We start from the raw sequence: 17,776 nt of genomic DNA on the forward strand, positions 1-17,776 counted from the left end.
AGGAAAAGAAACTGTCAATTTAAATCTAAGAACCTTCCTCTTCAAGCTTATTTTCCTCCAGGCCTGAATTCTTAAAATGTCCTTGAATCTTAGAGTCCTGGGAGTCTAGATGATTAATGCCTACACACTTTGTTAGGCCAGTGTATTTTCTTTAGACTAAATAAAGCAAAGGAAAAATATTGTCAGAGACTTATGATATGGGTATATGCCAAACATTATTAACTAGATGATGTCAACCTAGCAATCCTGGAAGAACCAGACCACTGTCACCTGTCCTGTGCTCCATGATTAAGAGAATTAAGTTCACCAATCTCATGTTATCCCCAACGGCTTCTCCTGTTTACCGTTTTAAAGGTTTCCTCTAAATAGAAAAGTCCAAGATCCCCAAGGTTCATCTTGCTCTGGAGCACACGTATCCTGCTCTATTGCTTGCTTTCCTAAATAAATCTGTTCATGCCTCTTTTGACATGTCCTGAAACACGTTTTGTGACCTAAGTCAAGAATCTGCGGGTCTGGGCTGAAATTCTCTTCTCCCTGCTGGGGGCCTTCCTTGGTCGCCTACCTAGTGATAAGTGTCCAGTATTCTAAGAAAAAAATACTAACCCACTTATAATTTTCATGAAAAAATAAAAATATATACGTTTAAAAAATGTTTAAAACACATAGTAAAAACATTTGAACTATAAAGTTCCATGAAAGTAGTCTGAACAAAATGAGTTTTAGTCAAAAGTTTTTGTTCCTTTAAGCTCTTTCATAGAGTTTTTTTCCCAAGCAACATGGGAAAGGCTCTTTATTTTGTTATAAGTTCCAAACCAGCCTTGTAGGAGAAACATAATGAGCCTTGTAGGAGAAACAAACCCCCAGAAGATGGTGAGATAGTGCCTCTCCACATTTTTAAACCCAACCCATGGAAGTCATACTCACGCAGTAGTGGTCTGCATATCATGCCAGCTTTTGCTGAAGTTCTGCTTTAATTCATTCATCAGGTTCATGCCGAGTTTTTGTTTGATCTCAACCAGATGCCTTTCTTTCGCTGACAAAACTTGTCGTAATGTTGTAATTTCGTCTTCTAGCTACAGGTAGGAGGAAAAAAGACGGGGCAAAACATTAGACAGACGAAAAGCACATTTCCAAAGACTACGGTGCTCCAGAGCAGCATCTGGAGCCTAATGACACCATCTCATGTGTGGCTGTCCCAATCACATTCTGTACAGATGAGAGAGTCTCAAAGCAGAAACCACAAAGAGAAATTTTTAGTTTTAACGATTATAAAAGTAATGAATACTCCATGAAATAAAGTTCAGATTTCACAGCAAAATATAAACTTGAAAATAAATCACGTATAACCTAGTAGGAAATAGCAGACCATTCTTTGGTTCTTTCCTTCCTTTCTCTCTCCCTTCTTTAACAATGACGATGGTATTGAACCCAGGTCTTTGCACGTGCTAAGCACTCACTCTACCACTGAGTGACACTACATCCTCAACCTATTTTTTGGTTTCTAACTGCTATTGATTTGAATGTTCCCTTTAAAACTAACTCAAGTTGAAATTTAATTTCCATTATAACAATGTTAGGAGGTGGTGAGACCACTAAGGTGATTAACACCATCACACGGGAGTGGATTAGTTAGTTTGGGAGTAGGCTCCTGATAAACCAATGTTGTACTTTAGATATGAGGTGTCTCCGCAAAAAACTCATGTGTGAGACAATACAAGAAAGTTTAGAAGTGAAAAGATTGGGTTTTGAGAGGCTTAACCTAATGAGTGCATTAATCCACTTGAATGGATTAACTGCGTGGTGACTGTAGGCAGGTAGAGTGTGGATGGAGGAGATGGGTTGCTGGGGGCGTACCTTTGGGGTTTATATTTTGCCGCTGGTGACTGAGAGTTCTCTCTGGGTCCTGATGGCCATATCCTGAACTGCCCTCCTTCTCCACACTGTTCCTCCATCATGTTCTGCCTCACCTCAGGGCCCAAAACAATGGAGTTGGTCCATCTATGGACCGAAACCTCTGAAACCATGAGTACCAAATAAACTTTTGCTCCTCTAAAATTGTTCTTTTCAGGTCTTTTGGTCACAGCAATGAAAAAACTGACTAAGACAAAGGTTAAATACTGATGCCATCCTCTATCTTGTGCACCTCCACTTGGCCTTTTCCCATGTTATGATGCAGCATGAAGGCCCTCACCAGATGCCAGCACCATGCTTTTGAACTTCCTGGCCTCCAGAACTGTGAGCCAACTAAACTGCATATAGTTTACATGGTCTGTGTTATTCTGTTACGACAGCAGAAATCAGACTAAGGCACTAATCTTCCAAATATTTTTCTAAAGTTGTATATGAATATAATTTTTGAACAAAAATTAGTTTTGCACTATATGCTCTATTTTATAAAACAACTCCCAACGTTGCTAGTCAGTATTGCTTATTTTTTGTCAACCCCATGTATTGCTGCAGGTAAGGATATGGTAAACACTGTGGTTTACCAAGCTAGTGCCTTAAGGAAAGGAGAATATATAGACCAATGTGTTTGTGTTGCTTTTTCAAGGTTGTAAACATATCGATCACCATCTTGTTGCTCTTTATAATTTTTCCCTTACTCTTCTTTCCTCTTCCCACAACTACCCTGTACACACCAGTCAACCAAGTGACCTTCTTTCTTCCATTAGAGTTTGGTTTGCATCTTATAGAATTTTATATAAATTGAGTCATACACTATATACTCTTCTTTGCCTTACTTGGTTCACTTGGCATGGTTATTTGAGATTTACCCATATTGCTGCATTATTCATGTTCTTCCCTTCTCATTGAAGAGTAGTAATCCACTGAATAAATGAATGACAGTTGTTTCTTCACTTGTTGAAGGACATTTGCATTTGGCCAATACAAATAAAGCTGCTATGAACATTCATGTACTGGGCTCTGTATGAACATATTTCTTCTTCCCTTATGCTGTGGGAAGCAGATTTCTTCAACATTACAAAATTGCTCTTGCAAATGTAATTTCTAACAAATGAGCTGTGCAAAATACCCAGATTAGAGAGTTTTGTTGTATCCAATAAAAATAAATCAGAACCTCCACGAGGTCCAATTTTGTTTGTCATACTTGAATTGTCTGCACTATACATATAGATGTATTATGTGTATTACCCTGGTAATAGTGCTTAAATTTGTATTTTTGCTTTCTAAAAAGTAGAAATACTTGTGGATTTTCTTTGTCAAGCCAGGAAAGAATCACTAGGACTTCCTTAGCCTCCCACATGCATGAGGTTAATAAATCTCATGCATTTTCTAGGTTTCTCACTTAAAAATAAAAATTAAAAGGGAGGAGGAGTTGTGTCTCAGTTATGTTCAAAGTGCCACTCTACTTCTGACCACGAACTACATCACTAATCCCTTATACGTCTTAAAAATGTCACCAGAGACAGAGGTGCCACAACAGCAGTTTAAGAATGGTGTCCACCTTTGGAAAAACAGTATTCTTACTAGCCTAAGGAAGATATCAATAAGATCAGGTTGCGGTGTTCATTTGTTTGTTTGTTGTTGATGTTTTGCACGCTGGGGTTGAATCCAGGGCCTCCTGCATGTTTTGCATACAGTTCTGTCACTGGGCTGCACCCCCAACCATGATTCCTCATATACACAAACAATCACTTCAACAAGAGGCAGAAGTTCAATGAGAAACATCCTGAAAACCACAGAAGGAGAGAACAATAACTTGGGGGTTTTAGTATCAGCAAAATATTCTGACATTTTAATATTATCATTTTTTTTGTGTCATAGAACATTTTTATATGTTCTTGGATATACTTCTAAAATGTAAAATAAACTCCACATTTTACAGGCATGCCTAATCAATAGAGCCCTTTTCTTGATGAGTGAGAGTCTTCAGTAGGCATGTATACCCTGATAAGTGCATAAGGGATATGGTCAAGGAACAACCCAAGGGAATATTGCTTTTTGTCTTGCTATGACATGAGAACACACTTTATTTTAAAATCAAACCCCTCTATTCTTTCATTATCATGTCACATTCCACTTTTTCATCTTTATCAATATGTCCTCTTTCAATTCGTCCATTGTCCAATATTTCTCATGGTGTATTTCTTGCTCTTTTACTACAGAAAATGCTTGGACTGAATGGTGACTTTTATTCTCTATTAGAAAGACCTTACTTTCGTTTAGAGTGACGGAAATTACTGGAAGTCTATTATTTCGGTGCACCGGGCATGGCTGCAGTTTCTACTGGGCAATAAAAATAATGGGAAAAGATTTAACTTACAGAAATAAACTATTGACCTAGAAAAAAAGGAAGAAAGAAGTTTCAATATTTTAATATTTTCAACTTCATATTCTTGGAACCCCAGAAATATATTCAAAATTATGGGGTGACTGTGAGTTATTTATTTGTTATCTGCAGGAAAGAAGTAAGTATTCAGTTTTCATTAGATTTTTCAATGAAATATTGATCACAGAAAAAGTGAGAGAGAAACACTAAAGTGACCAATTTACCTATTGCTGTCTGCTATAGTTTGGATCTGGAGGATTCCCCAAAGGTTCATGTGTTAGAGGCTTAGTCTCCTGTCTGTGGAAGAACTTTGGGGAGGTAGGGCCTCATGGAAGGAAATTAGGTCTTTGGGGGTGTGCCCTTGAAGGGGATAATGGAGTGCTGGTCTTTTCCTCTCTCTCCTTCTGCCTCCTGGATGCTAGGAGGTGTAAGCTTATTCTACCACATGGTCTCATCATGATGTACTACTGTGTTGCCACAGGCTCAAAGCACCATGGTCAAGCAACCATAGACTGAAACCCCTGGAACGATAAGTAAAAACCAATTGTTCCTCCTTATAAGTTGATCAATTCAGGTATTTTGTCACAGTGACAGAAAACTGACATAATCATACTAAAGAAAGAAATATAAAATATCATACTTAATAATTTTAAAATGTAGACACACTTTAAATGGTGTTTGGGGACAGAGGCCTCTAGGGATGGAGATATAAACTTCATTACTTAGTTGTTTCTATTATTCTTAGGTTCTGTAATGAAATTCTAACCATGTCATTTAAATGTAAGACTTGAGCTTCTCAAAGCTTTTAGTATATTTTTCAAAGACTTAAATACTTACTCAGAAAAAAACCTATTAAGAAAACCTCAGGAACTGTAAAAATAAAGTTACATAAACTCATAAGATTCAAAGCAACCTATCACTTCATTTACAGAGCCAAGGGTCCCCCCACAGCAAAAAGTCTTTAATCAAAAGTACTTTAAAGGTTTCATACACCTGTAATCCCAGTGGTTTGTGAGGCTGACGCAGTAGGATCTCAAGTTCAAAGCCAGCCTGAGCAAAAGGGAGGTGCTAAGTAACTCAGGGAGACCCTGTCTCTAAATAAAAATTCAAAAATAGGGCTGGGGATGTGGCTCAGTGGTCAAGTGCCCCTGAGTCAATCCCTGGTACCACCCCCCTCAAAAATAAAGTATTTTAAAGGACGATGGTGGTAAAATTCAATCCCTCATTTGATAAAGAAACTTTCTGGAACTAGTTCTGTCAATGCTTCTCAATTTCAGTTCAAAGAAAAGTCACCTAGAGAGCATTGTTCAGATGCATAATCCCAGCTATACACCCAGTTCTTAATGCCCTGAGATTCTGATATCTCAAATGTGTTGGGACCAGACAACTTATATTATTCAACAAGCACCCCAGATACTCTGAGGCATATAGTATGGAAAATCCTCACATCAAATTTGAAACAAAATGGAATAAAGGTAAATCATATTAATTGATTAAAGTATTTACTACATTCTTTCCATTTAATTTAAAATAATAATCTTCATTAGAACTTTATAGCATGTTTCTTTGGTTTCTTGACTTCCTAGAACATCTACTTATAGGATAAATACTATTGACCAAAATGAGATATTTAAATTTGATTGTTCAAATATGAATTGCAGTAATAACAAGTACTGATACAGATATGGGGGAAATGGAACCTTTGTATGTTGCTGGTGAGAATGTGAAATGGTTCAGCCACTGTGGATCACAGTACAGAGGTTTCTCAAAAAGTTAAATACAGAATTACCATTTGATCCAGCAGTTCTACTCCTGGTTACACACCTTGAGAAGCTGAGAACAGATATGCAAACAAATATTTGTACATCCATGTTCACAGCACAACACTAATCACAATAGCCAAGGGCTGGAAATGGTTCATAAATACATAAATGGAAGTTTATATTACAATTCTATTCATCCTTAAAAAGAAATGAAGTGTTGATGCATGATCCAACAAGAACGAACCTCAGAAACGTTATACTACAAGTGTCCATCAATGGATGAATGGATAGAGAAAACGTGGTATATATATACACAATGGAGTTTTATTCAGCCATAAAAAATGAAATTATGTCATTTGTAAAGTGAATGGAACTTGAAACCACTATTAAGCAAAATAAGCCAAACTCAGAAGGTCAAGGTCTTATGTTTTCTCTCATATGTGGAAGCCAGAGATAAAAAAGAAGAGAAAGGTGTGTTGGAGGATAATCACATGAAAAGCAAAGGGAAATCAGTAGAATAGAGGGAAGGGACCGGTGGGTGGCAGGAGAGGAGGGGGAGGGAAAGTGCTGGGGAGAGATGTTGGTCAAATTATATTGTTAAATAGTGTGCATGTACAAATACATAACAACGAATCCCACCAGTATGTACAACTACAATGCACCAATAAAAAATGTGGAGGAAAAAAATCAGGCTACCTGAAAGAAGCCAGACACAAACATAATAATAAATTATATAATTCAATTTATTCAAAATACTCAGATAGGTTAAGTCCCTATATGGATTCAGATAGGTAAGCCCCTCAGTCTATACAGAGCACAGGTGGGACACTACCAGAGGCTGGGGAGGCAGGAATGGGAAGCAATTGCTGAATGTACATAGTTTCCTTTCAGGGTGATAAAAATGTTTTGGAACCACGCTGAGGTGGTGCTTATAATACATTGTGAGTACACAAAATCCACTGAATTGTTCATTTAAAAATGGTTAATCTTACATTCTGTAAACTTGACAAAAATGCAAAAAAAATGTGAATTAATTAATCTGAATTAGCTAATGAATTACCTTCAATATGAAATTTATGTTAAGATTTAAATTTTACTTTTCTATTTTATCAGCAATCTATGAAATTTATAACTAAAACCCAGGAGTAAAACTTCCATCAATTATGAATCATCAGTGTAATGCTTAGGAATGATAACATTGGGTGTCTTACACATACCGCTTTAAGATCTGCCTCTTCAGGCTCCTCCTGACTTGGACTGACAGTGCCAGAGAAGAAAAATGAAAATGCACATACTGTCTGGGCAGAGCATGACATTAAGGCCTCATTGGCTATACACACACATGTGAGCTGCTCACTAGCTCCATCTAGACAGAGGGGAGGTCTTGAAGAAGGAACCGAGAGAAAAAACCAGGGTTCAAGGCTCTTTTGTGGGAGCCTAAGAGACAGTAGCTGAGGGCACTGTGCATCCTTGGGGAACCTATGCACCAAATGAAGAAGGAAGAGTCAAGACAGAGTTGGAGGGAGCACAAAAATAGGATTTGCCTACTTGCTAATACCATTTGGTATATTTCCAACAACTATCAATACCTATTTTTTCTTGAGTCATTTTATCTAGGAGCCATTGGCAGTATCTGATTATTATACAACCACAAATGGACAGAACTAATTTTAGCCTACACTTCATCCTTTCCAAAAACCAAGACACATTATCCATAATTCCAATGCCAGGCACAAAATGCAGCTCAGTGAAATTAAAGTGGAAGTGGGATGAGAGTAACAGAATAATTCATCAAATTTATTTTAAGAGAGAGAGAAATTAAAATGTTTCAAAACCTCAAAAACAGCTGGTAACAAAGACAACAAATATCAAAAACAAAATAGTACTTTCTTTTTTGATAAGGTTTGTAAAATGCATATTCTACTTTTAGCATTTGCAAACATAAATATTTGCATAAGCTGCACAATAATTTCTATTAACTATATTAACTGAACCCCTTCTATGCACAAACCACCACACCAGATCAGAGATGATGTTGGCTTCACATCCAGGGGATTTCAAGAGCACACATATAGCATGACCATAAATTAAAGACTGAATTCTGTTAAAAGACATTTCTTTAAAAACTATTTCTTTCAAAAAAAGCTGAATTCATCTGAGACAAAGCCTTTTTGACATAACTGGCTTATGTTATTTCTCCCACCAAAAGGAGAAGTTTTCCTGTTGCCAGCACTTGATAAATATATGAAAAGGTTGGCTAGGTTGGCTGTTTGAGTGATGGCTTGTGAAGATGTGGAAGTTCAAGGGCATCCTCCTGGGGAATCCACAACACAGCAATGTAGTAAGGCTGGGGGAACAGAGTGAGTGGGGGAGAGAGTCAGCACAACAAGAAGACAACAGGAGGACATGGGGAACCAAGGAGAAGAGTGAACTAAAGACCAGACTGCAAACTTGGCACACCAGAGACCTGTTTTTGGCAATCAGAAGTCTTGCTCAGGATCATGGCCACCCCTACATGCCTGGATCAAAGGCAGTCATCCAGGTGGCTAACAGGCCCAGTAAGATCTCCCCTTGGACACAGAGAACTGTTCCTTTTGACCAAGGGCCCTGGAAGAATATCTGTGAAGAGTTGAGACCAAGGAGCAGAGTTGTCTACAGGATGCCTTAATTCTTTTTAAGTGATGGTGAGACTCCTGAGATGGATCTCTGGGTATCCTTGTTATAATGAAACCTGAGCACCGAGGCAAAATCTGAATGCATCTGTGATATGAAAGGACCTGATTTGCTCTGTGTGTGCATGTATATGTTTGTGCACATACACGCTCATGCACATGTACTTGTAAAAGATGAAAGCAGAGTTAGGAAAAGAATAAGAATAAAGCAGGGGTGGCCTGAGGTGGAGGGAGAAGAAGTGGAAATGCAAAGAAGAAAAATCACAAGGATATCTTGCTTTGCTTTTCACTAGCTATGGGGCCCAGTCGTGCCTAAGTGCCTATGATATTACCTTTGGCAACATGCAGTACTTCATCTGAAGAAGCCAGAAATAAGGTAAGGAGCTCTTGCACTGAAGGCTAATGCATTATGGAGGATGAAAGCATGAATCCCCAGAACTTGAACACAGTATCAAAGAGTGGTGTTATCTTCAGAAGTCAGGCTCCAAACATCTTAGAAATGAAATTTGCTGGAAGCTTATTACAGTGACCAAATGAGACAGGAATTTCTGAAAACACTGCTAGTTTTTTCTATTAGGAGACATTCATTTAAAACCAGTGCTTATTGGGCTGGGGTTGTGGCTCAGTGGTAGAGCACTTGCCTAGCACATATGAGGCACTGGGTTTGATCTTCAGCACCATGTAAAAATAAATGAATAAAATAAAGGTATTACGTCCATCTACAACTAAAAAAAATTTAAAACAACCAAACCACTATTTATTCTTTCTTTGATCATAGAAGTAATAAATGCTCATTGCTAAACATTTATAAAATATAGAATGCACAAGGATGTACACATGTACCTGTCAGTCATTGCAGAACCCAGAAAAATCAAGGCATTTTATAGCAGCTGGTGTGTAACAGAGGTTGTGCCTGTACACGGATTAAAACACTCTCAGAGAAGCAGTTGTTTTAGCTTAGAGTCAGTTAGCTTATACCTATCTGCAAGAAAAAAACTTTTGGGCAAGGCAGCTGATATGAACAGGTCATGAACCAGAATCTGGAACCATAAGAAAATGTGGGGCTAGGCCAATACCCATTAAGACCAACTTTGGTCTGCATATTCTGGTCTGTGTGGCCAATTGGTGGCCACAGACAGAACCAGCTAAAGACCCAAGCTGTTTGACATGAAGCACTGTGTTACTGAAATAATTTCTAATTGTACCAGAGGAAAAAGTTGCTCTTTGAAATTAAATTGAAATTATTTTAAAGTCAGGGATAGAAAGACAAATACAATATGATCTCACTCATTTGTAAAATCAAAAATAGCTGATCTTATAGAAGCAGAGAACAGTAGTTATCAGAAACTGGAAGGGTAGGCAGAAGGGGGAATGGATTAGTCAACATGCACAAAATTACAGAGAAGAAATAAGTTGTGGCATTCTATTTCACAGTAAGGTGACTATAGTTAACAATATCATATTATATATTTCAAAATAACCTTCTAGAAGAGAAGATTTTTGAATGTGTTCTCACCACAAAGCAAGGATAAATATTTGGGTTGATAGAGATGCTAATTACTCTGATTTGATCACTGCACTCTGTAACTATGTGCAACTATTATGTGTCAATTAAAATAACATTTAAAACAATTTTTAATGAAATTATTTTAGGATGTTTCTTGTAAAAGCATCTAGGAAGTTCTTAATATTATGGTGGGCTATCATAACATATGCCACCAGAACAGAGTGGACAAAGGCGCATAGGATCTGGTGGAGCTCAAAGTGGTGTACTGAGCCTGGGCAAAGGCCAGGACAGGAAGGGAAAGTATTGCTTCCAGTGGGAAAGGGCACCTCCTGCCTTGTGCACTGGGAACAGAATGCAGGAGTCTGGCCTCTGTCTCTCTTGTCCTCTTGCGACAGTCTATTCAAGAAGTCCTTTCTCCAGCCCTCTCCACCCAGAAAGTGAACCTCTTCAGTGACGTGTCTAAGGGTCAGTGGGTCCTACAAAGGGCCTGGGCAAGAGCTTTGCTCCCTATAAGACCAGCATCCTCTTCTCCTCTAATCCAGATCCCACAGGAACTACACAAGATCTAATTAAGCTTCAATTATGGTAGCTTTCTTCTCCACCCCCCACTTTATTCTTCTGCTAAAGAGTAAATTTACTTGATTCCATACTTGACTTTTTCATGAATTGTTTTTTAGAAAAAACCCATTTCACAGAAAGCTAAGTTGCTGACTTAAGACAGCTCTTGAAAAGGAGCTTGCGTTTGTACAAAGCCTTAAACAAATTTCATTCAGGTTTATAGGTGACTTATTCCCACAGTATCCTGATACTAAAAAGAACAAAAAGTAAATAATTAACACTAGTTATTGCTGTTGATTAAAACAGCTCAACCATTAATTTTACCACTGTAACCAACAGGTAATTGACAATTAGCTTTACAAAAATAACTTGGGGAAAAAAATCAGTCATCTTGCAATGTATTTATTACATTTTCATAAACAAAAGACAAAATAATCAAAATATGGGACCTATGTTGAACTAATATTAATGTTCAAGAACCAAAGACATGGGCTGGGGATATAGCTCAGTTGGTAAAGTGCTTGCCTCACGTGTACAAAACCCTGGGTTCTGGGTTCAATCCCCAGTATACCACACACACACACACACACAAAAAAAAAAAAAAAAAAAAAAAAAAAAAAAAAAAAAAACCACCAAAGACAGAAACAGCAAATAAAGATTACTAAACATACCTGAACTAACTCTGCCTTTAACTCCTCCTTCTCCTCCTCAGAGAGCATGCTAGAGAAGTCAGCACTGGCTATTGCATCCTCATCTCGTCCTTGCAATGGTTCCGTCTCCAACAAACCTTTAGGCAAAATTAATAAACATAATGCAATTTTAAAAATAAATTTATGCCAACTTCCATTTCCATAACCTGGAGGACTAGAGACACTGGTGGACCCTCCCATTGGAAAACTAAAACTTCCAGAAAATTAAAACTATCGTTCTAAATGTGTGATGAGCTCCAAGAAAGCAGAGTGCTCAGGAGTCAAAAGTGAGAATGGGAAGCCAGAGATGTTAGCAAAAGAGGCTTCGTCAACTTTTATCTTTACCACACAGGTGAATTCCGGGTTTGCTTTTTACTATCTCAGGGGGCCCAAGGTCCACCCAAGAGATGGGTTTCATGTGAGACCTCTACAGAAACCCATATCCCTGCAGAGCAACATCATTGCAGGTGAACTAGCAGTGAATGCCTTCCTTCCCCACAGGGGTCTGCAAGGCAAGCTTAGCACCTAATGGGCAGACAAAAAACCCGTCTACTGAGAACTGATAACCCAGAGTAGAACTCCAGGTGAACTTGTCACCTGAATGCACTCTACTGGGGCTTCAAAACCATCTCCAGACCAGAATTTAAAATATGAAGGCTTTAACCAGTTCAGATGTGGTAAGATTCTGAAACTGGAACAGTAGCAACTGTGAGGAAACATCACAGACTAAGATTCAGGCAGGGGACAACCAAAGGGCCAGGTTTCTTGATGCCATCATTGTGCCATGGCCAAACCACAGGACAGCTCAACTTCTAACTTGTTATATGAGAACAACGCATTCTCATTTAAATATAAAGAAGTTCCCCGGGAGTGTGCCTGGGCATCTGGCAGACTCCTGTGCCTAGGTTCTCTGGAGGACCCAGAAAACAGGCCCAAACATGTGTGGAAACTTCATTTACAATATGATTAGTGGCAGAGCAGGTATTTACACATCTGTGGGAAAAGGAGGGCCTTTTAATAGACTGTCCTGGAACAAAGAGCTATCTATATGGGAAGTTTAGACAACTTCATGCCATTCACTGGGACAAAGCTATAGACATTCTGGAAAACAATCCAGGAGTTTAAACTTGTGACCCTCTGCGTAGGAGGGGCTTTCTTAAATAAGACACAATAAGGGTAAACCAGGGTAGAAAGGACGGACAAGATTAAGAATGTCTCTTCATCAAACACTGCAAGGAAATGCAAAGACAAGCCACTAACCAAAAGGTAACTGTCACATGCATAATTAACAAAAGTTTTGATCCTAAGAATATACAGAAATTTTACAAACCAATTTGAAAAACAGAAAAATTCCAACAGAAAAATGGGCCAAAGACCCAAACAGATTTTTTCTAGGAAGCAATCACAAATGGTTAATAAACTTAAGAATTCTGCACAACTTCATTGATAACCAGGGGAACACTAGTTGAATCATTTCACGTTCACTGGATTGGAAAAAAATTTCAAGCTGACATTATTAAGTGTTCATGACTACATGGAGGATCCAGATCTCATATGCTACTGTAAAGAATATAAGTAATTAAGTAAATAAAAATAATTTGGAAAATAATTTAGCATTACCTATTAGAACTTAATTTTTGCACACTCTACAACCCAGCAATTCTATGCTTATGCATGTAACCAATATTTTACATAAGCATCAGATACTATAAATGAGCACCATTATTAATAACAACTTTCATGCAAAAAGTCCATAAACCGGATATTGCATAAGTATGCCAGGGTGCAATTACACAACACAGGCTTGACAACAGCACAGTGAGTGAACAACAGCTACCACACTATGTGGATGAAATGTAGAGAAAAGATTCTGAATGAAAAACATAATTTGCAGATGACCAATAAAGCATAATTCCACTCACATGAAGTACCAAAGCGCACAAACTAAATAAAATATTGCTTAGCATAAAATTATATTTAAAATGTCAGACAAGGATAAAGAATTCAGGACTGGTTTTCTCTGTCTGAAGGGTGTAGGAACAGGTGGAGGTTATAGTAACCTTGTAGGATTAATGGCAATGCTTCCTTATTGTGGCACAGAATTTCTGTGCATGTATATGTTGTGTATTTTACCTTTATTTTGTAAATATTCTTTTTGTACCTATTTATTACTTAATAAAACAAAATGAATTTTGTCTGAAATGAAAAGAGAAAGGTAAAAATTACCCTACATAATCAGAACATGTCAGGTAAAGAGAATAAAAATATGACCCAAGTTTGCATGGTTATCTGAAGCTGGTCCTATGCTGAGTCCCTCAAACCCACATCCTTTTGTCTGAATGAACAGGGTACCACTAACACTAGTACCACTGCTAACACACTAACACACAGTAGTAATTGCGGTCTACCACTGATCCAAGACCATCAGACTCTTGCCCTCTCTACCCAGAGGCCAGTTTCAAAGCTAAGTAACTTTCTTCTTCACAAGTAACATTTGTTCATTGTAGAAGACAGTAGAATAAAATGATACCTTATTAGTTAAAATCACCATTCGTCATGCTACCCAAGAATAGTAATCACTTTGGTCCTTACTTTCTTGTATTTCTTCCATGGAAAGATACATTTTCTTGTGCACATGTACAGCATGATTTATTTTTTCAATAGAATATCATCAATATCTTTTCATTTCTAAAAGCACATATCCACGTTTATATATTTTTGATGATTGTGAAGTTTTTTGCCACATAGGTAATTGATGACTTATTCTATTTTTCTGGGAAGCTGCAGTGAACATCTCCTAGCTAAATTATTGGGCAAAACATAGATGATTTCCTATACATTGGAATATCCAGTCAAAGGGCAAGAACATTTTTAAACCTACTGCCAAATTATCTCCCAGAGAATATATACCAGTATTATGCAAACACAAGAAACCTATAAGAATACAGACTTAGGAGAATAAAGAGAAAACTCTTCACACAACAATACAACTACAGACTATTGGAGGAAATATTTTATTTATTTCTCCGGTAAATATGTTTATATGTGGTCAATGTATTTTTAGCCAGTGTTTAAAGATAACTGCCTAATCCAGGAATCAAAGCAATTCCAAGCACAGGTAAGATTCAGAAGGTAAGCTGTCCCCTGCACCAGGGGTTAGAAGAGAGCCATGGTGGAAAGTGCAAGACACTGTGGCCTTCTCCCCAGCTGAGACTGGCCCAGGGACCTACAAAAATTGCTCAAACGTAGCTAGAATCCAACTTCTCAATCTTCCCTTGTTTTCACAGTCTGAGAAGACACAGGTCGGTGAACAGATAAAAGCTCCAAGGACTCAGACTTTTCAAGGAAGAGGCAGACCCAATGCCCAGCTGAGAGGAGGTGCATAAATGATAAAGTGAGATATTCTGCCCTGGACTCCAGCTGTTATCTGTTACCAGTCCCACTCTTCAGAGATCTCATGACTCCTTCCAAGTCTCACTGCCAGAAACCACCCATTCAAGAAATCTGCCCAGAGACCAGACTGATAGCTAGTCCAGGTCCAAGTTTCCTTTCTTCTTTTTCTATTTGTGCATCTATTTCCCTGCCACATCCTATCCCAGTGGGTGATCTCTGAGTTGAACAGTGCAGCACAAGGTGCCACATTAGCACAAACAAAATGCAAACAAGACCTGCTGTGCTCAGCAGAACGAGTTCCATCCTCTGGGTCACAGAAGCAGCAATCAAATTACGAAGTCAAAGGATAATTAAAATCAAGGAGTAGTTAAAAAGAGGAGTTAATTTTTTTTAAAGAAAGATGATTTACCAGTGAAACTGAGTCAAAATCAGGAGAGTGAGAGAGAGAGAGAGAGAGAGAGAGAGAGAGAGAGAGAGAGAATGATAAAAGATGCCAAGCAACAGATGATGTGAGAATGGACTATAAAATTATAAGATTACCTGTTCCCATAGAAGCAGATATTGAAGATTAAAAACGTACTTTTTGATGAAAGCAGTTATCAATGGGTAAAATCACTCAAGAATCACAATTTTTAGCAACTAATGGTATATTATGAGCCAACTTTAAGCACTTGTTTCTCTTTTCCAAAAGTGTCAACTGTGCCCTCTCTTTGGCAGAGAGCAAAGAGCACCAAAGTGGGAGTAGGGAGAACTGGCATTCTAGGTGTGGTTTAGCCACTAACTAGCAGACTACATATGACCTTGATTACTTCATCTGTAAAAAGGACACCTTGCAGGACTGTTGCTAAGTTTCAAAACCAGTAAGTCAGAGGATCTGTGTAAAAATGCTGTCAAACTTTAAAATTTCCATAAAAACTAGAGCAACACACTGCACAAAAGCAAAAAAAAAGAGTAAGTGCTGTATTCTTTTGTGTCTCCCCAAGAATATGGTATTTTCCTAGCTGATGTAAGACATCCATCTGCCTGAGGTGGCAGAAAGACGTAAAAGAAACGCAAAGAAAAAGTTAATATTTGGATTTCTGGCATTTGAAATTGAATTTGTAAGCAAAACAACAAATTTGCAAAATAAGCAATTTTCTTAGGAGGCAATGTTCTACATATTCTTTGTTTCCCTCTTGGCATAGCAGAGGCTAATCCCTGGACACACAGTTCAAAGCAGTACCCCTTATAAACACAGCATACTACAATTTACAAAGGATGTATAGGTCTCCTGTTCTATCCCTTGGAGATGGTGGGAAGAGGAAGGGAATGAGTACGGAAATACTATGAGATGAATACTTCCAACTTTTCTTTGAGTTTTGGTCCAGAAATGATGCAAGGTATTAGATTACAGAGGAACCTTTTGGGGATTCTGTTTATCCCTCCAGACATACTCACTACACTCCTCTACCCTGCTCAGAGACAGACTGAAGGATAACATGAACATGGTTCCCTTAACCATCTGCTCCTTATCTGTGCTGGCCAAGGGGCAGCCCCCGAGAAACTTGGAGGACAGAAGAGAGTAGAAGTGAGTGTTCACTCCGGGTTGCCTCCTCCCTATTAGGCTGTCTTTTGCAGTTTCAATTACCACTGGTCACAACTCCTATTAGGTAACCCTTTTCTACAGTTCAATTCTTGTCCCCACTCTTTCCTCTAGCCTGGGGACTGCTGCCATTCCGAGGTGCTTCAACATTGCTTGACCTTAACTCTGCCATGTTTGAAATGCATAGTCCATTTATTAAACTCTGACATCCCTATTAAGCATTCCATTCCTTGTTCCTGAATGGTACAGGAAGCATTCCCCAATTTCTTTCTAGATTTCTAGCAAAAATGATCTTTCAGACCAGTCCTATACTGACGTGTGGCAGGAACAGGGTAGTTAGTGCACCAGCACAGTATTCTGCAGCTAGTTAACCATAGATAGGATTCAGAACTTCAACAGTGTGTAGGAGAACCTTGCTTCCTTGGTGAGGGGTTGGTGCCCCTGCAGCAGGGACTAGGTTACAGGCCCAGGTCAAAGGTCTACGTGGAAGAGGGAAGAGAATCTCCCAAAGATAAGAGTCAAAGTGAGGCTGAATCTTCCTGGAGGGTCAACTGGGCCTAAACTCAGCTGAAGGAGATAAGATCACAAGTACGAGCATAGAAAGCCTCAGCATCACAGGACATCACGTTCCCTGTGACTAAAGAACCAGAGACAAATGTGAAGCACTTTGTGGGTCATATGGGTCCTTCCTGACATACAGTCTCGTCTAGGATTGGGACAAAGGAAAAGGGGAACTAGCTGGAAAAGGAGAAGTCTGACCCAAATGGCAACCATTGATTGAGGAATTGGGAATTATTTATAGGATTTTTAAAAATAATTGCCCTGGAATGGACTAAGCTAATGTTATTCTCCCACTACCCAAAACCTAGGAGCTCAAACTTAAATCAGGTTTGGATTTAAAAAAATACTGATCACAAGTATGTATGTGCACCAAGATGTATTGTGAATGAAGCCTGCAATTCTGATATAGGAATATTTTGCATTTAAGGACTGCCATTTTACTGTCTTTTACAGGCAATAAAATATATAGATTTGTTTGACTAATGATAACAAATAATCATAGGTCTGATTCCAATGCAGTAACTGCACTACTCTATGAGATCTCAAGAGAGATCTTTGGAATGCGGGTAAGTGTTCAAGTGTTGGTCAGATGCTACCATCTATTTGCTTTCACTATACCTAAAATTGGCCTGCAATACTCCATCTCTGTCCCATGTGCAGAGATGAATGACACAACAAACAGAATCAGATGCAGTGAGAAATCACTATGATCTGATTCCAGACTCACTGATGAGATATCACACTCAGTTTCACACTGCTG

At 38.4% G+C, this 17,776-nt stretch overlaps 1 protein-coding gene across 4 annotated transcripts in view; it reads right to left on the bottom strand.

Moving 5' to 3' along the window:
* Positions 1-17,776, bottom strand: part of Tpd52l1 (TPD52 like 1) — an 89,967-nt gene that overhangs the window by 26,161 nt on the left and 46,030 nt on the right. For all 4 annotated transcript variants that reach the window (XM_047558718.1, XM_047558719.1, XM_047558720.1 and 1 more), the window contains exons 2-3: positions 11,463-11,578; positions 925-1,073 (exon numbers count right to left, since the gene is read on the bottom strand). In XM_047558718.1, coding sequence (XP_047414674.1) covers positions 925-1,073; positions 11,463-11,578 — 265 coding nt within the window. The remainder of the gene's footprint in view (positions 1-924; positions 1,074-11,462; positions 11,579-17,776) is intronic.

Source organism: Sciurus carolinensis, chromosome 7 (assembly GCF_902686445.1).
Source record: "Sciurus carolinensis chromosome 7, mSciCar1.2, whole genome shotgun sequence".
Lineage (NCBI taxonomy): Eukaryota > Metazoa > Chordata > Mammalia > Rodentia > Sciuridae > Sciurus > Sciurus carolinensis.